Below are 14,970 nucleotides of genomic sequence, written 5' to 3' on the forward strand. Positions count from 1 at the left end.
GTGCAGAGGAACCACTTGAGGATCTTGCTAAAATGCAGATTCTGACGGAGTCAGTCCAGGTGGAGCCGGAGAGTCTGCATTCCTAGCAAGCTCCTGGGTGATTTCAGTGCTGCTGTTCTGGGACCCACACAGTAAGCAGTAAGGGGCTAATATATTCTGAGCCAAGAGGCTTGCTAATTTCAATTCAGAAACTGACAGTATGTCACACAAGGCATTCAACCAGTTAATGCTTCTGTCCCCTAACCTGTACAATGAAAATAGTCATGCAGTTACTCCTTGCCCTTACGTCTCCTTTTTAGGGATATCGTATGTGGTAGGACTTTGAGATACTCGGTACAAAGGCATGAAGTAAAGGGAGGTAATTTAGCTGCAGCCCTATTTCTAGTAACAATAGTGCTTCCATATTATGACGCGGGGATTGGCATCAGACAGATCACGATACAGGCAGACCTCGGAAATATGGGTCATTCATTTCCAGACTGCCGCGATAAAAGTGAACATCTCAATAAAGTAAGTTACAGTGTTACTGGAGTCCATTAAGTAAGCAATAGCATATGTCTAAAAAAACGTATGTAACTTAAATTTAAAACATTTCCTTGCTAAGAAATGCTAACATCATATGACAACACAGGGTTGCCACAAAGCTTTAATTTGTAAAAACTGCAGTACCTGTGAAGTACAGTACAGCAAAGCTCAGTAACATGAGGTCTGCCTGTCCTGATCCCTGCTCTGCCATTAACCAGTTAGGTAATAGTGAGCAAGTTATTTTACTTTTCTAAACCTACTCACTTCCTCTATAAAATAAACATTGATACATGCATTGGCCCATTGTTTATTGACACCTATTCTGTACCAGACATCATGCTGAGCACTGAGGATATAATAATAGACAAGGTCTTGCCCTCAGCAAGGTTACATTCCAGTGTGGTGGACAGGCAACAAACAAAATAATTACAGAGTATGCGTTCAGTGCAGAAATATACAGGTGCTGAGATTAAAAACCAACAACAGTAGAGGTGTAAAATAAGGATGCTCTAGGGTGGCAAAAGTATTCTTAGATTGGAAGAGCAGCAAAAAAAAAAAAAAAAAATCACAAGCAGAGAGAATGATACAGCCTCCCTGGATAGGCTTGAGCTGTGCTTGGGATTCTAGGTCCAATGTGGACAAAACATATTAAATAAGGTGAATAAGGCATAGGATAAAGTCAGAGAGAGTGGGGACATGGGGATCACGCAGGACCTCTGGAGTGAGAAGTGGGAAAGTTTGGATTTCATTTTTTGTGCAACAGGAGGCAATTGAAATGTCCTAAGTAGAGAAATGACATGTTCTAATTTATTTATTTGTTTTTATGACCTATCCCTCTGACGGGTGTTTGCGGGGTGGATAGGAAGGGAGCTGGAAGAGAAGTGAAGTCTCCAGTTAGGAAGGGAGAGATGGGAATGTGGGCTGGTGCCCATGGCAGTGGAGGTGCCAGAGGTCAGAGGACAGAGTCCAGGGACCTTTGGGAGGTCAAACTAAAAGCACTCGCTGATGAATTAAATAGGATCACCTGGAAGCCTGGGAAGAAGGTAAGATTGAGACAAAGAGTAGAATCAAGAATGTCTCCTAAGTTTCCAGTTTGGGCAACAGGGTAGATGGTGGTATCATTTACTGAGCTGGGAATGATTGAAGAAGAGCATGGGTGGAGATCAAGAACTCAACAATAGTCCTTCTTACACAGGATGGGCTTGAGGATAAAAGGATGTACATGGATATCCTTCTGCACAATTCCTAGCGCTTGTGTGCTCAATAGCCTTTTGTTTTCCTGTTATTATTATTATTGTTCATGAGAGACTATCACTGGAGACACCAGATGCCCTTGATCAGTAAAGACAAGATAATTCCCTTGGATGCAACAATCATCTTTTTATTTTCTCCAATGGAGAATAAATATTACTTTTGAAAACCCTGCAGGGGTGATAGAAGGATGGGGTAGGCTCATGTGTGCCTCAGGCAGCCTCAATCACGCTTTCAGCCAAGTTTTGATTACAAGATCTTTATTTCTGGCAGCGAGGTAAGAAGCAGAAAGAGCGCAGCTGGATTTTCGGCCCGAGGTGGACACCACAAGTTCTGGAAGTTGGAAGAGGCATCTTCTAACTTGGAAATTGTGGTGATTTGTCTGGAGTCGTTAGAGGGAGAATAAATACAAACCTTCCCCTACCCCCGACTCCTCATGGTAACCGTTTACAGAGCAAGCTGTCTGGCTGTAGCTGTCCTGTTTGGTCTTTGCTAAGCGTCCAGCCGTTTGGCCGCTCTTCTCAGCTGGGGGATCCTGCTCTCTGCTTTCTACACTTAACGGCTTATTTTGACTAGCATAGGAAAGTAGCATCGATATTAAAGTAGTTTGCCAACCTGGCCTACATAGTAAGACTGCTGACAAACTTTAAAATATAGGGTGTGAGGCCTGTTCCAGGAGATTTAGGCAATCTGTGTTTGTTTTTTGTGTTTTTTGTTTTTTAATACAGTTCCTACATGATTCTGATGGGGCTGATCTACCAACGCCACTTGGAAACCATTATTCTAATGGTCGGGTGTTATGTTATGATTTCAACGCTCTGAATTCTGTTCTTGCTTTTGCCAGTGACTTGCTTGCTGTGTGGCATTGGGCAAGTCACCCCATCGTTATTAACGTGCAGTTTCCTGCCTGTAAAATGAGATGTTTTAGCCTCCCTTACTCTACTGGGATGAGGAAAGCATAGGGAGCTGATGGTGAGGGAGTATAGACCATTTCATGTGAAAGGCACTTGCCCTAGGATGTCAAGGAAGTTTTGGAACCTCTGTCCTGGTGAGGGCCTGCCTGTGTGCTTTGTCTCGTACCCAACGCCATCATTCTTTGAAACACAAACCTATTCACTTCGCGACTTAAAAAGTATCGCTTAGCTTTTGATTCACACACTTCTTGTGAAGGAGTTGGGCCATTATGAATAAACTAACTTTCTTCATTAAGGATTTGATGAAGGCCAGAGGTTACTCCCCAGAGTCATCAGACTAGAAGAAACGCAGAGGCAGTTTTGGTACCACTGGAAGTTAAAGTCCTGCCGTTGCTAGAGGCTTCGGTCCTCCTCAGGGACCCTACGTGGAAACCACAATTCCTAGAGCTGGGAGGAGCAGAGGACACCCTGAATTCCTACCACAATCACAGCCCCTTTTTGAACAAAATGGCCAGAACCAGCCCATGGCATTCAAGTGCCAAGCTCCATATCATGGGATCTCAAGATTCATTCTGTAAGCGGGTATAGGAGGGTACAGACAGGCATCGACATGGGGCCCGTGAGACAGCCCTGGCTATTCGGCCATGAAGGACTGACCAGTCAAATGATTTGTGAGAAGTCTGAGGGTGGGACCCAAATTGTGTGATCTGATTGAGTGACAGACCGAAGCCAGCCCCTGGATAAGGGGGAAGAAACTGTGAGGAGACTCCGTGAGGTTGAGGGGCATAAGAACTCCTGTAGAAAGGAAAGGAGATTTCCTAGGAACTCAGGACTGTCTCCCACCCTCTTCCCACTCCTGCCTGTAGTGCCTTCTCTGGGCTCCAGGGGCGCCAGTGAGAGCCGTGCCGCTTCCCCTGCTACCTTCCACCCTTCGACCTCCCTTATCAGCGAGGTGACTGCTGGTTTACAGCACAGGGCCTGTCACGTTGTCCAGGTACCACCCACAGCACCCAACTCACTCTTCCCCAGCCAAGTCTGATCCCTCTACCCTCACCCCTGAGGTTATTAAACTGGCAGCGAAATATATGAAATCGGCATTCTTGAGTGGCTCTCCACTCTAGGCAAGGAAAGGGCGGACTGTTTCCACAGTTGAAGTGTTCCAACCAATTCAGAGAAAAATACCACACGAAGTCAAAATATTGTCATCCTGGCCAAGCAAGGGTTTTCCTTTATAACCATGCTGACATGCAAGGTTTACAGCCTTGCCTCTCCCCTGGTATCTGTGGTATTGCCTGCTCTCTCCAGCTGGGGGTGTCAGTTCAGCAGAGGGAGGGGAAGGACTTCATCTGTGGGAGGTGGAAGAAAGGAGAGAGTCCCTGGGAGGTTATAAACTCTGTGGTGTGAAAAATGAGTAGAATATTCAGTCCGGGAGAGGAACAAAAAGGAACTTCGTTATAGTAAAAAAGAACTGCAAGCCCTTCCTTGAAAATAGATTTAAGAAGATATTTTTAAATGTCATCCTTCTTTAGGGAAAGAAGCCATATACTGAAGAGTGCCTAGGGTGTGATTTCATTTATATAAAGTTTAAACACAGGCAAAAGCGATCTATGCTGAGGAAAGTCAGAATAGTGTGGGCTGGTTCAACTGGGGGTGGGGAGGTTCAGCTGGGAAGAGGACTTCTAAGGGGGTTAGAAATTCTCTGCGTCTTGATCAGAATGATGATTACCCAAATGTATTCCCATATGAAAATTTCTTGCGCTGTGTGTTAAGATTTGTGCGATTTTCTATATGTCATTTTATACTCAGTGCAAAAATTTCAAGTGAATCTTTTCTTTTTTCACCACACTTATAAATGGGGCATCAGGATAAAGGGCTGTTCAATAGGCTAGAGACATTATTGATATTCAAAGTGGATTGTAGAACATGAAAAGCGTGATTGAATCTGACCCAGGTTCAAGGAGCTGACCTAGCTCCAAGTCCTACCTGCAGCTCTTCCTGCGGACGGGCATTTGAGCTAGCTTTCCATCTCTCAGGCTCAGTTTCCCTCCCTGAAATGTGGATTATAATATTTATTTTTAACTGCCGTTTGGGGGATTCAATGAAATGATATACGTAGGTGTCTTGCCAAACACCTGAAATACAGCTCAAAAATAGTATTTATTATTAACAGATTGTAGCTATATGTCCACATAAACTATGACGCTAACAAATTCTAGTCATAAAATCAGATTTCTATCTTAAAATATTACTGAGAATAAAGGCATAACTCTAAATAACTGATACTAAACACCACAAATATCTAAGTGGATATTGTTAAAATATGTTAAGCTATTAAAATATATCTAAATTATTTGAAATCAGCTGCATTCTGTGCTGTAGGATGTTGGCCTAATTACTGAACATCTCTGAGTATGTTTCATCTACAAAATGGGAGTGATGCTCCTATTTTGTTAGGAATATTCTGATGATTTGGTTTGTTAAAATATGGAATGTACTCTGAAGTGTGCCTAACACACTGAATTTTGGTTAAATAATTCAAGTTGGCAAATATTTAATCAATGCCTAATATAAGACAGACTTTTTAGTTCCTAGAAATTCAAAACAAGAATAAGAGGCAGTCTTTCCTTCAGACAGCTTCCAACCTAGTGGGAAAGGCAGACAGATAGACATTTATGAAATAAGGAGACAAATGTTATGCTAGTGTAAGATTAGAATAGTGGGGAAGCGTGCAGGAGACATTGTACAGAAGTACGATAGCCCATTAAAAGTGTGTGGACAGTGGTCATCTTTAAATTTAAAAAGGGCATCGTGATACTGGAAAATAAGAATTTAAGGCCACCATGTGTTTGACTCAACAGCCAAAGGATTATTTCTGTTTTAGAATCACAAGCTTAAGTGTAACCAGGAGTGTTCTGAATCAGAAGCGGGTGCGTTAGAACAGCAGAATGGAAAGCACCTTCGGCTTGGCAGTGGGTCAGAAGGGGGATGGAATGGAGTTCCAAGTGGCAAGACCTAGTTCTACTGACTGCCGCCCACTTCACGTGCAGCCTCTCCGGCTGGAGGCCGGAGCTGTGCATGAGAAGGAAGGGCAGTTCTTCCAGGACAGTGTTGAGTCACCTCTACTTTGAGAATCTGATGAAAGCGATGAACGCTTTCCAGGAAAAAAAATGGACTTGTAAGGAAACGAAGTGACCATAGTAATTTCCAGCAAGACTCTTGCCCTTCTGAAGTTCAGGGGAAGAGCCTCTGTTTTAAAAGAAGACCCATACCCTCCCCTCTCTGGAGAACCAATAAATACTGGCAGCCTCATTAATTGTTACCATATTAACACTGATGATCCTCAAATGACTGCAGGGTAGTCCCCTGCCTCTGTGATAATCTCTTCTGTACTCTGTCCTCCCTGGTATTTCCCCGTGCACATAGGGGTGAGATTGCTCCAGGATGAAAAGCTTAAAGAAAACCCAACTGTAAAAAATCTAGACGCTGCCCTGACACTTACCAAGCTCTCTGGAGAGTAACATATCAAATATTACTATGCAACGGCTAATGCTATCACTGCTATGAAGTGCACATTGCCATTTTTCCTTCCATGATTCAGAAATTAGGCTGGAGAAGTAGGATGTTTGGCTAACAAGAGCCAACTGGCCCTCTTTGCGAATCCTGATCCCACGTTACTGACGGTCCAGTCTTCTCCCGTAATCTCCTTGAGGGATTCTGATGGGCAATTTTGTGTTATGTCTTATCAGCAAGTTCCTGAAGATACAGTGCCTGGAGGGTGGCATCTGGGAGCGAGGAAGCTGCATCCCAGTGGTGTGTGAGCCCCCTTCTCCGGTCTTTGAAGGCATGTATGAATGCACCAATGGCTTTGAGCTCGGCAGCCAGTGTGTGCTCAACTGTAACCAGGAAAGCAAAAGGGTAAGATGACTTGAACTTGAATCTGAATCAGGCTGTGCTCTAATCTTGGTGACAAATCCAAGAATGTTGAGTAGAAATGATCTAAATGGATCCCAACAGGCAGGGCCTTACTGAGCTGGCATTCTAACCATGGGTGTTGACATTAATCTATAAGGGGTTCAGAAGATACCACGTTTTCGGAATATTCTCATCTGACTTCAGAACTTCCTTCTGGATAAGAAGAAAGACCTGATGGTTTGGGTACCCGAGTAAATTGCAAAAATGCTGGGATTCTGATTTGGTGATGTGATTTCCTCCGACCTAACTTGCCTGGAAATGCTGGTATTACACTTTTTAATAGAGCCAGAGTCATGAACACGAATTCCTCAGCAAAGGCAAAGCTGAAAACGGTGTCTGGCTTTTATTCTCCCTTGGATTTTGGCGCGAGAGGTCTCAAACAAAAACCACAGTCTTATCGTGGTTACGTGACTAAAATCAGTTTTATTTTAGACTCTTTGCAAGTACCACCCACATACACGAGACAGGACGTTAAGCAGACATCCTAGGCAAAGATCAAGGACTTTGCCTGCTCTCCTGGCACATGTCTTGAGCTCAGTGTCCAACACTGCAAGGTAAGCAGTGCAGGACAGATGTGAAAAGAACACTCCGTGAAATGAGACCCCTGAGAAACCAAACACATTTGTTTGCACTGATCGTTTAAGGAGTTGGCCAGATAAAGGGAGACTTATCTCTAATTCTACAATCTTACTTTCTTGGGTTTTGTGAGTGAGTGCTGTTCTCTGTATTCTGCATTATAACGTACTTTGTTATTCCCGGAGATGTGAAGCCAAGAGTTGCCCAAACCAGAACACACGTGGAGAAAGGAAATAGAACTGTGGTGAGATCAAAGGCAACGATGATGTGTCCATTCAAGCAGAAAGGCAGAAAGCACCTTCAGAAAAATTACGAATTAGTTTCCCTGACTTAAACTCATGTTGAAAAAAATGTGACAGTTCCCACAAGCAGCATTTGTGGGATCGTATGAACGGACCAATGCAAAACAACACCGTCTGGGAAAAAATTTCCAAAAAAAAATCTCGGAATACATGGGCCACAGTTGATAGCTCACCATATCCTTATATCCAAAGGAGGAAACTTTGTTAATGAATTTCATTAGTGACAAAATTGTTCATGATTTCTTCACATCAAAACAGCAAAAAATTGTCTTGACTTGTTTTTGGGGGGGAAGGGGCACTCTGTAACAACATGGTTTATTACTTCAATAGTATCTTTTAGTCTGGGTTCTTAAAGTTGGAGAGCGCTAAATTTAATCAGACCACTTTTGTCCTCACTCTAAAGTAAGTGAGCAAAACAATAATGGATATGTTCTTGACTTCTGATATTCTAGCTCCCCATCCTCTGCACTAAGGAGGGACTGTGGACTGAGGAGTTCAAGTTGTGTGAGAACCTGCAAGGGGAATGCCCACCACCCACCTCGGAGCTGAATTTCGTGGAGTACAAGTGTGAACAGGGATACGGGATTGGTAGGTTTGGGAAGCGATGCTGAATTCTGCTCCCAAGTAATCCTTTTATTAGGCCTGGCTGGATCTTGAATCAGATCCGTTGCTCTCCCTGAGGAATGGATGGAAATGCAAGCTGACTCTTAGTCGCTTCAGTAAAAATGAAATTTATGACAAATTCATATTATTTTTTTTACTCCTCCACACGTGTGGAATGTTGGTGCCGCTGCTGAACCATTTGCATAGTGTCTGGTCAAGTTACTCTCTTCGCTGCAGGCTGAAAGTGGATTGATTTGTGGCTGGAATAGTAGTTCCAAGAGGAAAGGTGGAAAAGTGTAGCCACATACCGCGCATGTGCCGGGCGCCTCCTCCGTTCTCTCTGCTGTTGTTACTGGAGCAGAGAGTTCCTGAAAGGAACAGTTTGAGATTGCTCTGGCTTGTCTGGCTCAGCAGCCATTCTTTCTGTGCAGGGAATCAGGATCCGGAACCTAGGGGCAACTTCTTAATGAAATAACTGAAATTAAAAATCTCTGTGGCCAGGGCTGGTTTAAAGTGATATTGACTCAACTCTGCTCTGGCTGAATGTAAGCATCCTAGAAAAGAGATACTGCTTGTGGAAGTTCTTGTGAGATTAACCCTAAGTTTTGAATGGCACGAGTAAGCTTAATTTTATAAATTGGGTCATGCCAGTGGGTATAATTCAAGTTAATGAGAAAGCTTGTCAGTTTCTGAGATGTTCTTTTCCATCTTCAAGTTGCTTTTGCACTGAGAAATCTCTGGGTCAGACATGGAGTAGTGGGGTGCTTCGACTATGCCTCTTGTGTGGTGTTTCATGAGAAAATTCTTATCTCCCTACCCTCCAGTTTCTACATTAGTATGTCGTACACTTACATATACAGAGTCTTTAAGAGTCATGTCACTCTTTGAGTTATTATACAAGTTAGCAAAAAACAGGAATAGAGATAGTGAGAGCTGAAAAGAGACTTGGCGATCATCAACTCTTTAGAGGAGAAAACAGAGAACCATGCGACTGTGTCTTCTTTGAATAGCATTTTAGAAGCTACTTGGATGCCACATACAAGGAACTAGAGCAAGATTTTCCTTCAAAAGGCCAATACATGACCAAAATCTCTGCTTCTGATTTCCCCTTGCTTCCTCTTTAATCACGTAGGTTTCTTGGCTGCCAGTGTAATGATCTTCAGTGTAGCAGACGTTATAAATCTGCCTTCATAATTTCTGGGCCATTTTTTTTTCCCCAGCTAGTAAAGTTTTTAGGTAGTAGATGCTGCAATTATAAGCTTCCAGGAAATCCTGTAAGTACATATAATGATACTGAGAGTACTTAAAAGGCATCAACGAATCAGGATAGACTTTGGCTGGCCAGAGTCCTGGAGTGGGGTCTTGGAAGTCTGGGAGACCAGGAGCTAAAACTTGTATTGCTGCATCACACAGAGATTCACGGATTCCAGAGGAGGGGGCGTATTGGACCAAAAAGAAGAAGAGCACTGGGGGCAAGGGAGTTGGCTTGGGGTGGTGACTCTTCAGCAGTTGGTGTAGAAGTGTCCCTGCAGGTACACAGCAGAGCGGCAGGAGCCCTGCCTATAGCCGTGCTAATGTGGTGACCCATAATGTAGGAACCAATTACTCTTGAAAAGTCAAAACTGTTGATTCCAGGAAAAGGCTGAGCTGTGGGAAGTTCAAGTGTCCGTTGTACATTTCTGTCCCTTCAGGTGCAGTGTGTTCCCCGTCGTGTGTAATCCCCCCCAGTGATCCCGTCATTCTTCCTGAGAACGTCACTGCTGACACTCTGGAGCACTGGATGGAACCCGTCAAAGTCCAGGTGAGGAAAGGGTCGTTTTTAGGTGCCGAGGATGTCAACCGACAGCGTAGTCTCAGTAGTAAATTTCAGAGGCGTTCAAGGCATCCTTAGAGCAAACAACCACGTGGGTCATTCCTAGAGAGACGGATTGAAAACCAAGAAGAAGAAAAGAGAAAAGCTTGGGGGGAAAAAGATGATCCACATCGCAAGGAAATGTTGAAAGCTAATACAGAAGGAAGACTCAGAAACAGAGAGAATGATAATCCAGGAAGGAGATTGAAAGAGAAAATTGCTACTAATAGAAAAAACAGGACGGGAAATCTTAGGATAAGCCAAGAAATGAGCAAATATAGAAGAAGGATGGAGAGGGACAAATCAGCTAGAAAAAACGAAAATAAAAAACTGAAAACAGGGAGACAGTGAGTCAGGAAGTAAGAACAGAGTTGCCTTTCCTGCCTGCATTCCCCACTCTCTCTAAACCCTGAAAGCTGTTCCCTGGGCCTTTGGATATTCAGAGTCGGTCCTGAGCAAGATCAGGACATCTGCAACCTCTTCTCTGGGCTTTCTGTTTATTTTCATCCTCCTGTGAAACCCTGAGGACTCTGCCTCCCTGCGGGGCCCCCTGGTCCCTCCTTTCTGTCTCACATCCCTGTCCCCTGTCTCCTCAATGCCCCTTCCAAACCAACCCCCCTGCCTGCCCCCTGAAATCACCCACTCTTAAATCTAATACCAACAGAATAAACCACTCATCACCCTCGCTGCTGTCACCTCTGACCCCTCCGGTCGCTCCCTCCCCTGATTTCTTAAACCTTTTAGCTCCTGGCTCATAGTCACTTTTCCTAATCTAATACTCCTGGCATAACTCTTACTGATTTCAACATCCACATACTACGTCCTTCCCAAACCGGGGTTCTCTGTTCCATGGCTTTTTGTTGTTGTTGTTTTCCTCCAGTGATGCCTTTAGCTTCCTGCCTTTCTCTTCCACGCGCCTTCCTGGGCTCACTCTAGTCTTGCTGCAGTGACCTCTTGGCTGATTCTTGAACATGCCAGGCACACTCCCACCACAGGCCCTATGCCCTTTGCCTAGAATTCTCTTCTCCCAGCTATCTGTGTGTCTTGCTTTGTTTTTTTCTCTCCTTAGGACCAATCATGACCGTGCACATTATGCATTTTACTTGTTTATCTTCTTTGGCTCTTTCCACCACTAGAGTAAAAAGATCAATGAGGGATTGTTGTCTGTTTTGTTCAGTACTCTATCCACAGATCCTAGACCACTGCCTAGTATGTAGTAGGTGCTCAATAAATATTTGTGGAAATGTAAAATAGAAAGAAAAGGCTACAAAAGGTGTGAATGGAGAAGATCTCATGGTAAATTGTGTCTTCTTGGAATGGGGAAGGTGGAGATATCAGAAAGCCTGGAGTATGGTTGCTTTATTAGACTGTCTAAGAAACAAAACCCTTGGAAGGCTGTTCCCACAGAGTCACCAAGAGATGGGCTCTAGAGATGTATCACATTCCATTTGGAAAGCGTTCTCAGATTGATCCTTTTTTGTCACAGGCTAATTGTGCCGTATTATTGGCAGGGATTTGTGTCAAAGTGGGACGATCAGAAAAAAATACTCTTAAGTACGATTCAGGGTTGCGAGGTGGAGACTAGCATGACCTTATTATTTCAGTCGGTCAGTCAGTCAGTCACTCAGCAAACTTACTGGGACTCACTACATGCCCTGGAACTGTGCTTCGTGCTGGGAATATGGAGGTGAAAAAAATGAGAGTCCCTCTGTTTACAAGACTTACTATGATCTCGCCACGAAATGGAACATTTATAATAAGGCACCATGGGAAGTGGTCGGGTTGTGGTCAAAGTGCTGTGGGAACATTTGAGAGGAAGCAACTCATTCTTCTGCTCAGGAGCTTTGGGGAGTTGGGGAAAGATCATGGACCAGGAAGCTTTTCCTCTGGGCCTGAAACTGTGATCAAGAGGAACATTCTAGAGGATAAGGAGTGGTGAGAAGTTCTGTGTGGCTGAAAGCAGGTTCTGTGTGGTGGGGAGTGGGAGGGGAGATGGGAGCTGAAAGGATGAGATGGGGAGGGGCAGGTAGGACCCCACAGGCCAGGTGCGCCCCTCTTAGGACATTGAACCTGGTGAGAACACCGTGGGGGCAGGACGGGCCCCCCATGGGTGTGAGGGCACCGTGAAGACTGCGTGGGAGTGAGAAGGAGGAAGCCAGGAGAACACCTTGTGTGGTTCTCCCATCCCCTGGCCTCTCCAGACTTTGTCCCACTTCCCACAGTCTGTTGTGAAGGTTTAGCTGGAATGACAGTCCCCTGGAGAACGAGCTTCTGCCTCAGGGCGCCTCATGAGGTGCCAGATGGCCTGGACCCTTTCCGTCAGTCCCTTAAACTCCGCTTTCTGTGCTGAAAGACTTCTCTTTCTCTGTGAGCAGTGAAAGGCGGAATGGCTTGGGATATTTCAGTCTGTTTCTTCCACTTGAGAAATGAACTGCTTCAGGGACCCTTCTACACTCACTCCACCATCTACCCCACAAGGCATCCGATGGGCACAGTTGATGGTGTGTGAGGCCAGGGGCAGGCCTCCCAGTGACTGGGGCTCTCCCAGCCCTGCTTTTCCAATAGGACATTCGGAGAAGAGCAGGTCACTTTTCTTCATGAAGACAGCAGGGGTACCAGTCAGAGACCTGCCTGCTTCCAAACTGGAAAACAGTCTATCCTCTATTTTATAAAACTCCCTCTTTCTCAGCTATCCTCTGGGGAAGTCACTATCATTTATTTACCTCTATTCCATAGCATTTCTAGGTTCAGGTTTCCATTCCTAGGTCCCCTTTCAGGGCTGGGCACTTTGTAGGTGTCTTACGAATGTTGGCTGGATAAGCAAACAAACTGCCACAGCATCATTTTCTACTTTGGAAGTAAATGTATATTTTCTCTTCACACTGGGGGCATTTCAGCAGCTTGGTGCTGCTATGTGTAATTACATCCTTATTAATTCCAAGTTGCCCAGCCTGGAGAGAAAATGTGGAATTTATTTTCTTCTTAAGCCAAACACCAAACATTATCATCTGTGTCATTGCATTTAATTATGTCTATGAGCTAGTCAGGAAATCCCTGGTTTTGGAAAATAGGTTATCCAGGCGTAATTTTGAGGATGACAACGTGTCAGAAACATCATAGATTTTGCAACTAAAAAATGTACTTTGGAAAAAGCTGATTTTTTATTCATGAGCTCTGTTATTCACCCGCTGCATAACCTTAGGCTGGTTTACTGTTCGGTGCCTCCATTTCCTTGTCTTTAAAATAGGTATAATGCTTCATTCATCAAGTTCCTGTGAGATGAGGCACACAGGGATAGAACCTAGCATTGTGTTTGATGAGTAATAACCTTTCCTGATCAGTTGTCATTCCTCCTGGAGACGGGTTGCTTCCCCTCACCTCTGCCTGCCTTTCTCATCTGCGGTGACACGCCCTGCCCTTTATGATTTTGGGGTACAACTCAACTACGTAGTGGTGGGTCACAATCTGCAATATTGTTAGGGGCACGATTACTTCAGTGGCACCGTTGAGACTTGGGTCATATTTCTGTGTGAAAATAAAGCAAAGTAATTAAATCAGCTGCTTCCAACAAAGTAGGGGAAGAATTGAGGCAACTCACAAAATGAACCTCATCCCTACCTTAGAAGAGTAATTTGTTCCTTTAAAAAAAAAAAATCCCAAAGTTCAGAAGTTCAAAAGTTGAAAACATAATTAACATTCCCCGAACCCCCAAATCAATATTCTTTATGTTAAAAGAAAACCAAGGGCTAAATCTGACAGTAACACTAGTTCTCATCGAGGGGCTGCACATGCCGTTACCTGTGTTCTCGCTGCTGTTTCATACATAAAAATTGAGAAGGGCTGCTTACAAACGAAGCTTACATGGGATGCTTTGCCTTTAGGGAGGCAAACCTTTGTTATAACAGAAAAACAAGAAAAAGAAGTCAGTGGAAGCAAAAGAGATGACGATGAGGGCTCATTACCCTTGTGTTCCCAGGTCCTCAGAGATGAGACTGTGCACCGACCGTAGACGGCCCCATAACGTCTGCCGTCTGTGGCACCCATGGCTCTTGAGGGGTGGGAGATCAAAGCTCGTCCTCACAAAGGAGAAGGAATGCCTTACAAACCAAAGCAGTTGTATTCAGTGAAAGTCCTTCTCAAGTAAAAACCTTCTAACTTACATTGACGTATCTTGAAGCACGTTCCATACTGTACTCAGTCTTCAACACCGGTGTCCTTAAGAATCACCTGGGCGCTTTGTAAAGGGAATAGACCTGGGTTCCCCGCCTCAGAGTAAGGCTGGCCGTGCCTTGGGGTATGCACTTTTTTAGCAAGCACCCCAGGTAATTCCACCGTAATGCTTTGAGAAACACTGCTACTATAAAATAAAATACTGGCGACATAAATATTTTACGTACAAGCACACCTATTTGGAGCCGGGCTCGTCTGTTTAGTGCATGATGATCTCCTATGTCGTGGAAATCCCTGCTACCTCCCACGCTTCAGATACCTTTGTATCTGGCAAGATAACAGAGCAGCGGATTAAACCTCATCATTTTCTCTAGTCTGCTTCCAATGACTTCATTCTTTGTAATAAAAATGATGTCTTACGTTTGGATAAGGCTTTATTGACTTCAAAGTTGTATATATAACATATATATATATACATTTTATATATTTATAATTTTATTTGAATCTTATCACAGACCAATAAACTAAGAAAGGAAGATTTTATTATCCTTATTTTACCAACAAATTAAATGTTGCTAGATGATCTGTCCAAGGTTGCATAGCTTTCAAGAAATGGAGAAAATGCAACCAGCTTCTGACTCCAAGTTCGATGTGATTTCCCCTGAATCACCCTATTAGCTGTAGTCTCTCTCTCTCTCTCTCTTTTTTTTTAATTTCCTAGTGTGTGTTTGGGTTAGTTTGCCCATCAGATAGAAAAGACTTCCCCCAATCATGAGAATCAACTTGTTCCCACACTTCCCTTCCC

General features: G+C 44.0%; 1 protein-coding gene across 1 annotated transcript in view; it reads left to right on the forward strand.

Annotated features, from left to right (window-relative positions):
• PAPPA2 (pappalysin 2) overlaps window positions 1-14,970 on the forward strand; it is a 248,965-nt gene that overhangs the window by 187,363 nt on the left and 46,632 nt on the right. Inside the window, exons 18-20 of the mRNA XM_010954894.3 lie at window positions 6,437-6,605; window positions 7,993-8,128; window positions 9,835-9,944. Of these exons, the coding sequence (XP_010953196.1) occupies window positions 6,437-6,605; window positions 7,993-8,128; window positions 9,835-9,944 (415 nt within the window). The remainder of the gene's footprint in view (window positions 1-6,436; window positions 6,606-7,992; window positions 8,129-9,834; window positions 9,945-14,970) is intronic.

This window comes from Camelus bactrianus, chromosome 21 (genome assembly GCF_048773025.1).
Source record: "Camelus bactrianus isolate YW-2024 breed Bactrian camel chromosome 21, ASM4877302v1, whole genome shotgun sequence".
Classification (NCBI taxonomy): Eukaryota; Metazoa; Chordata; class Mammalia; order Artiodactyla; family Camelidae; genus Camelus; species Camelus bactrianus.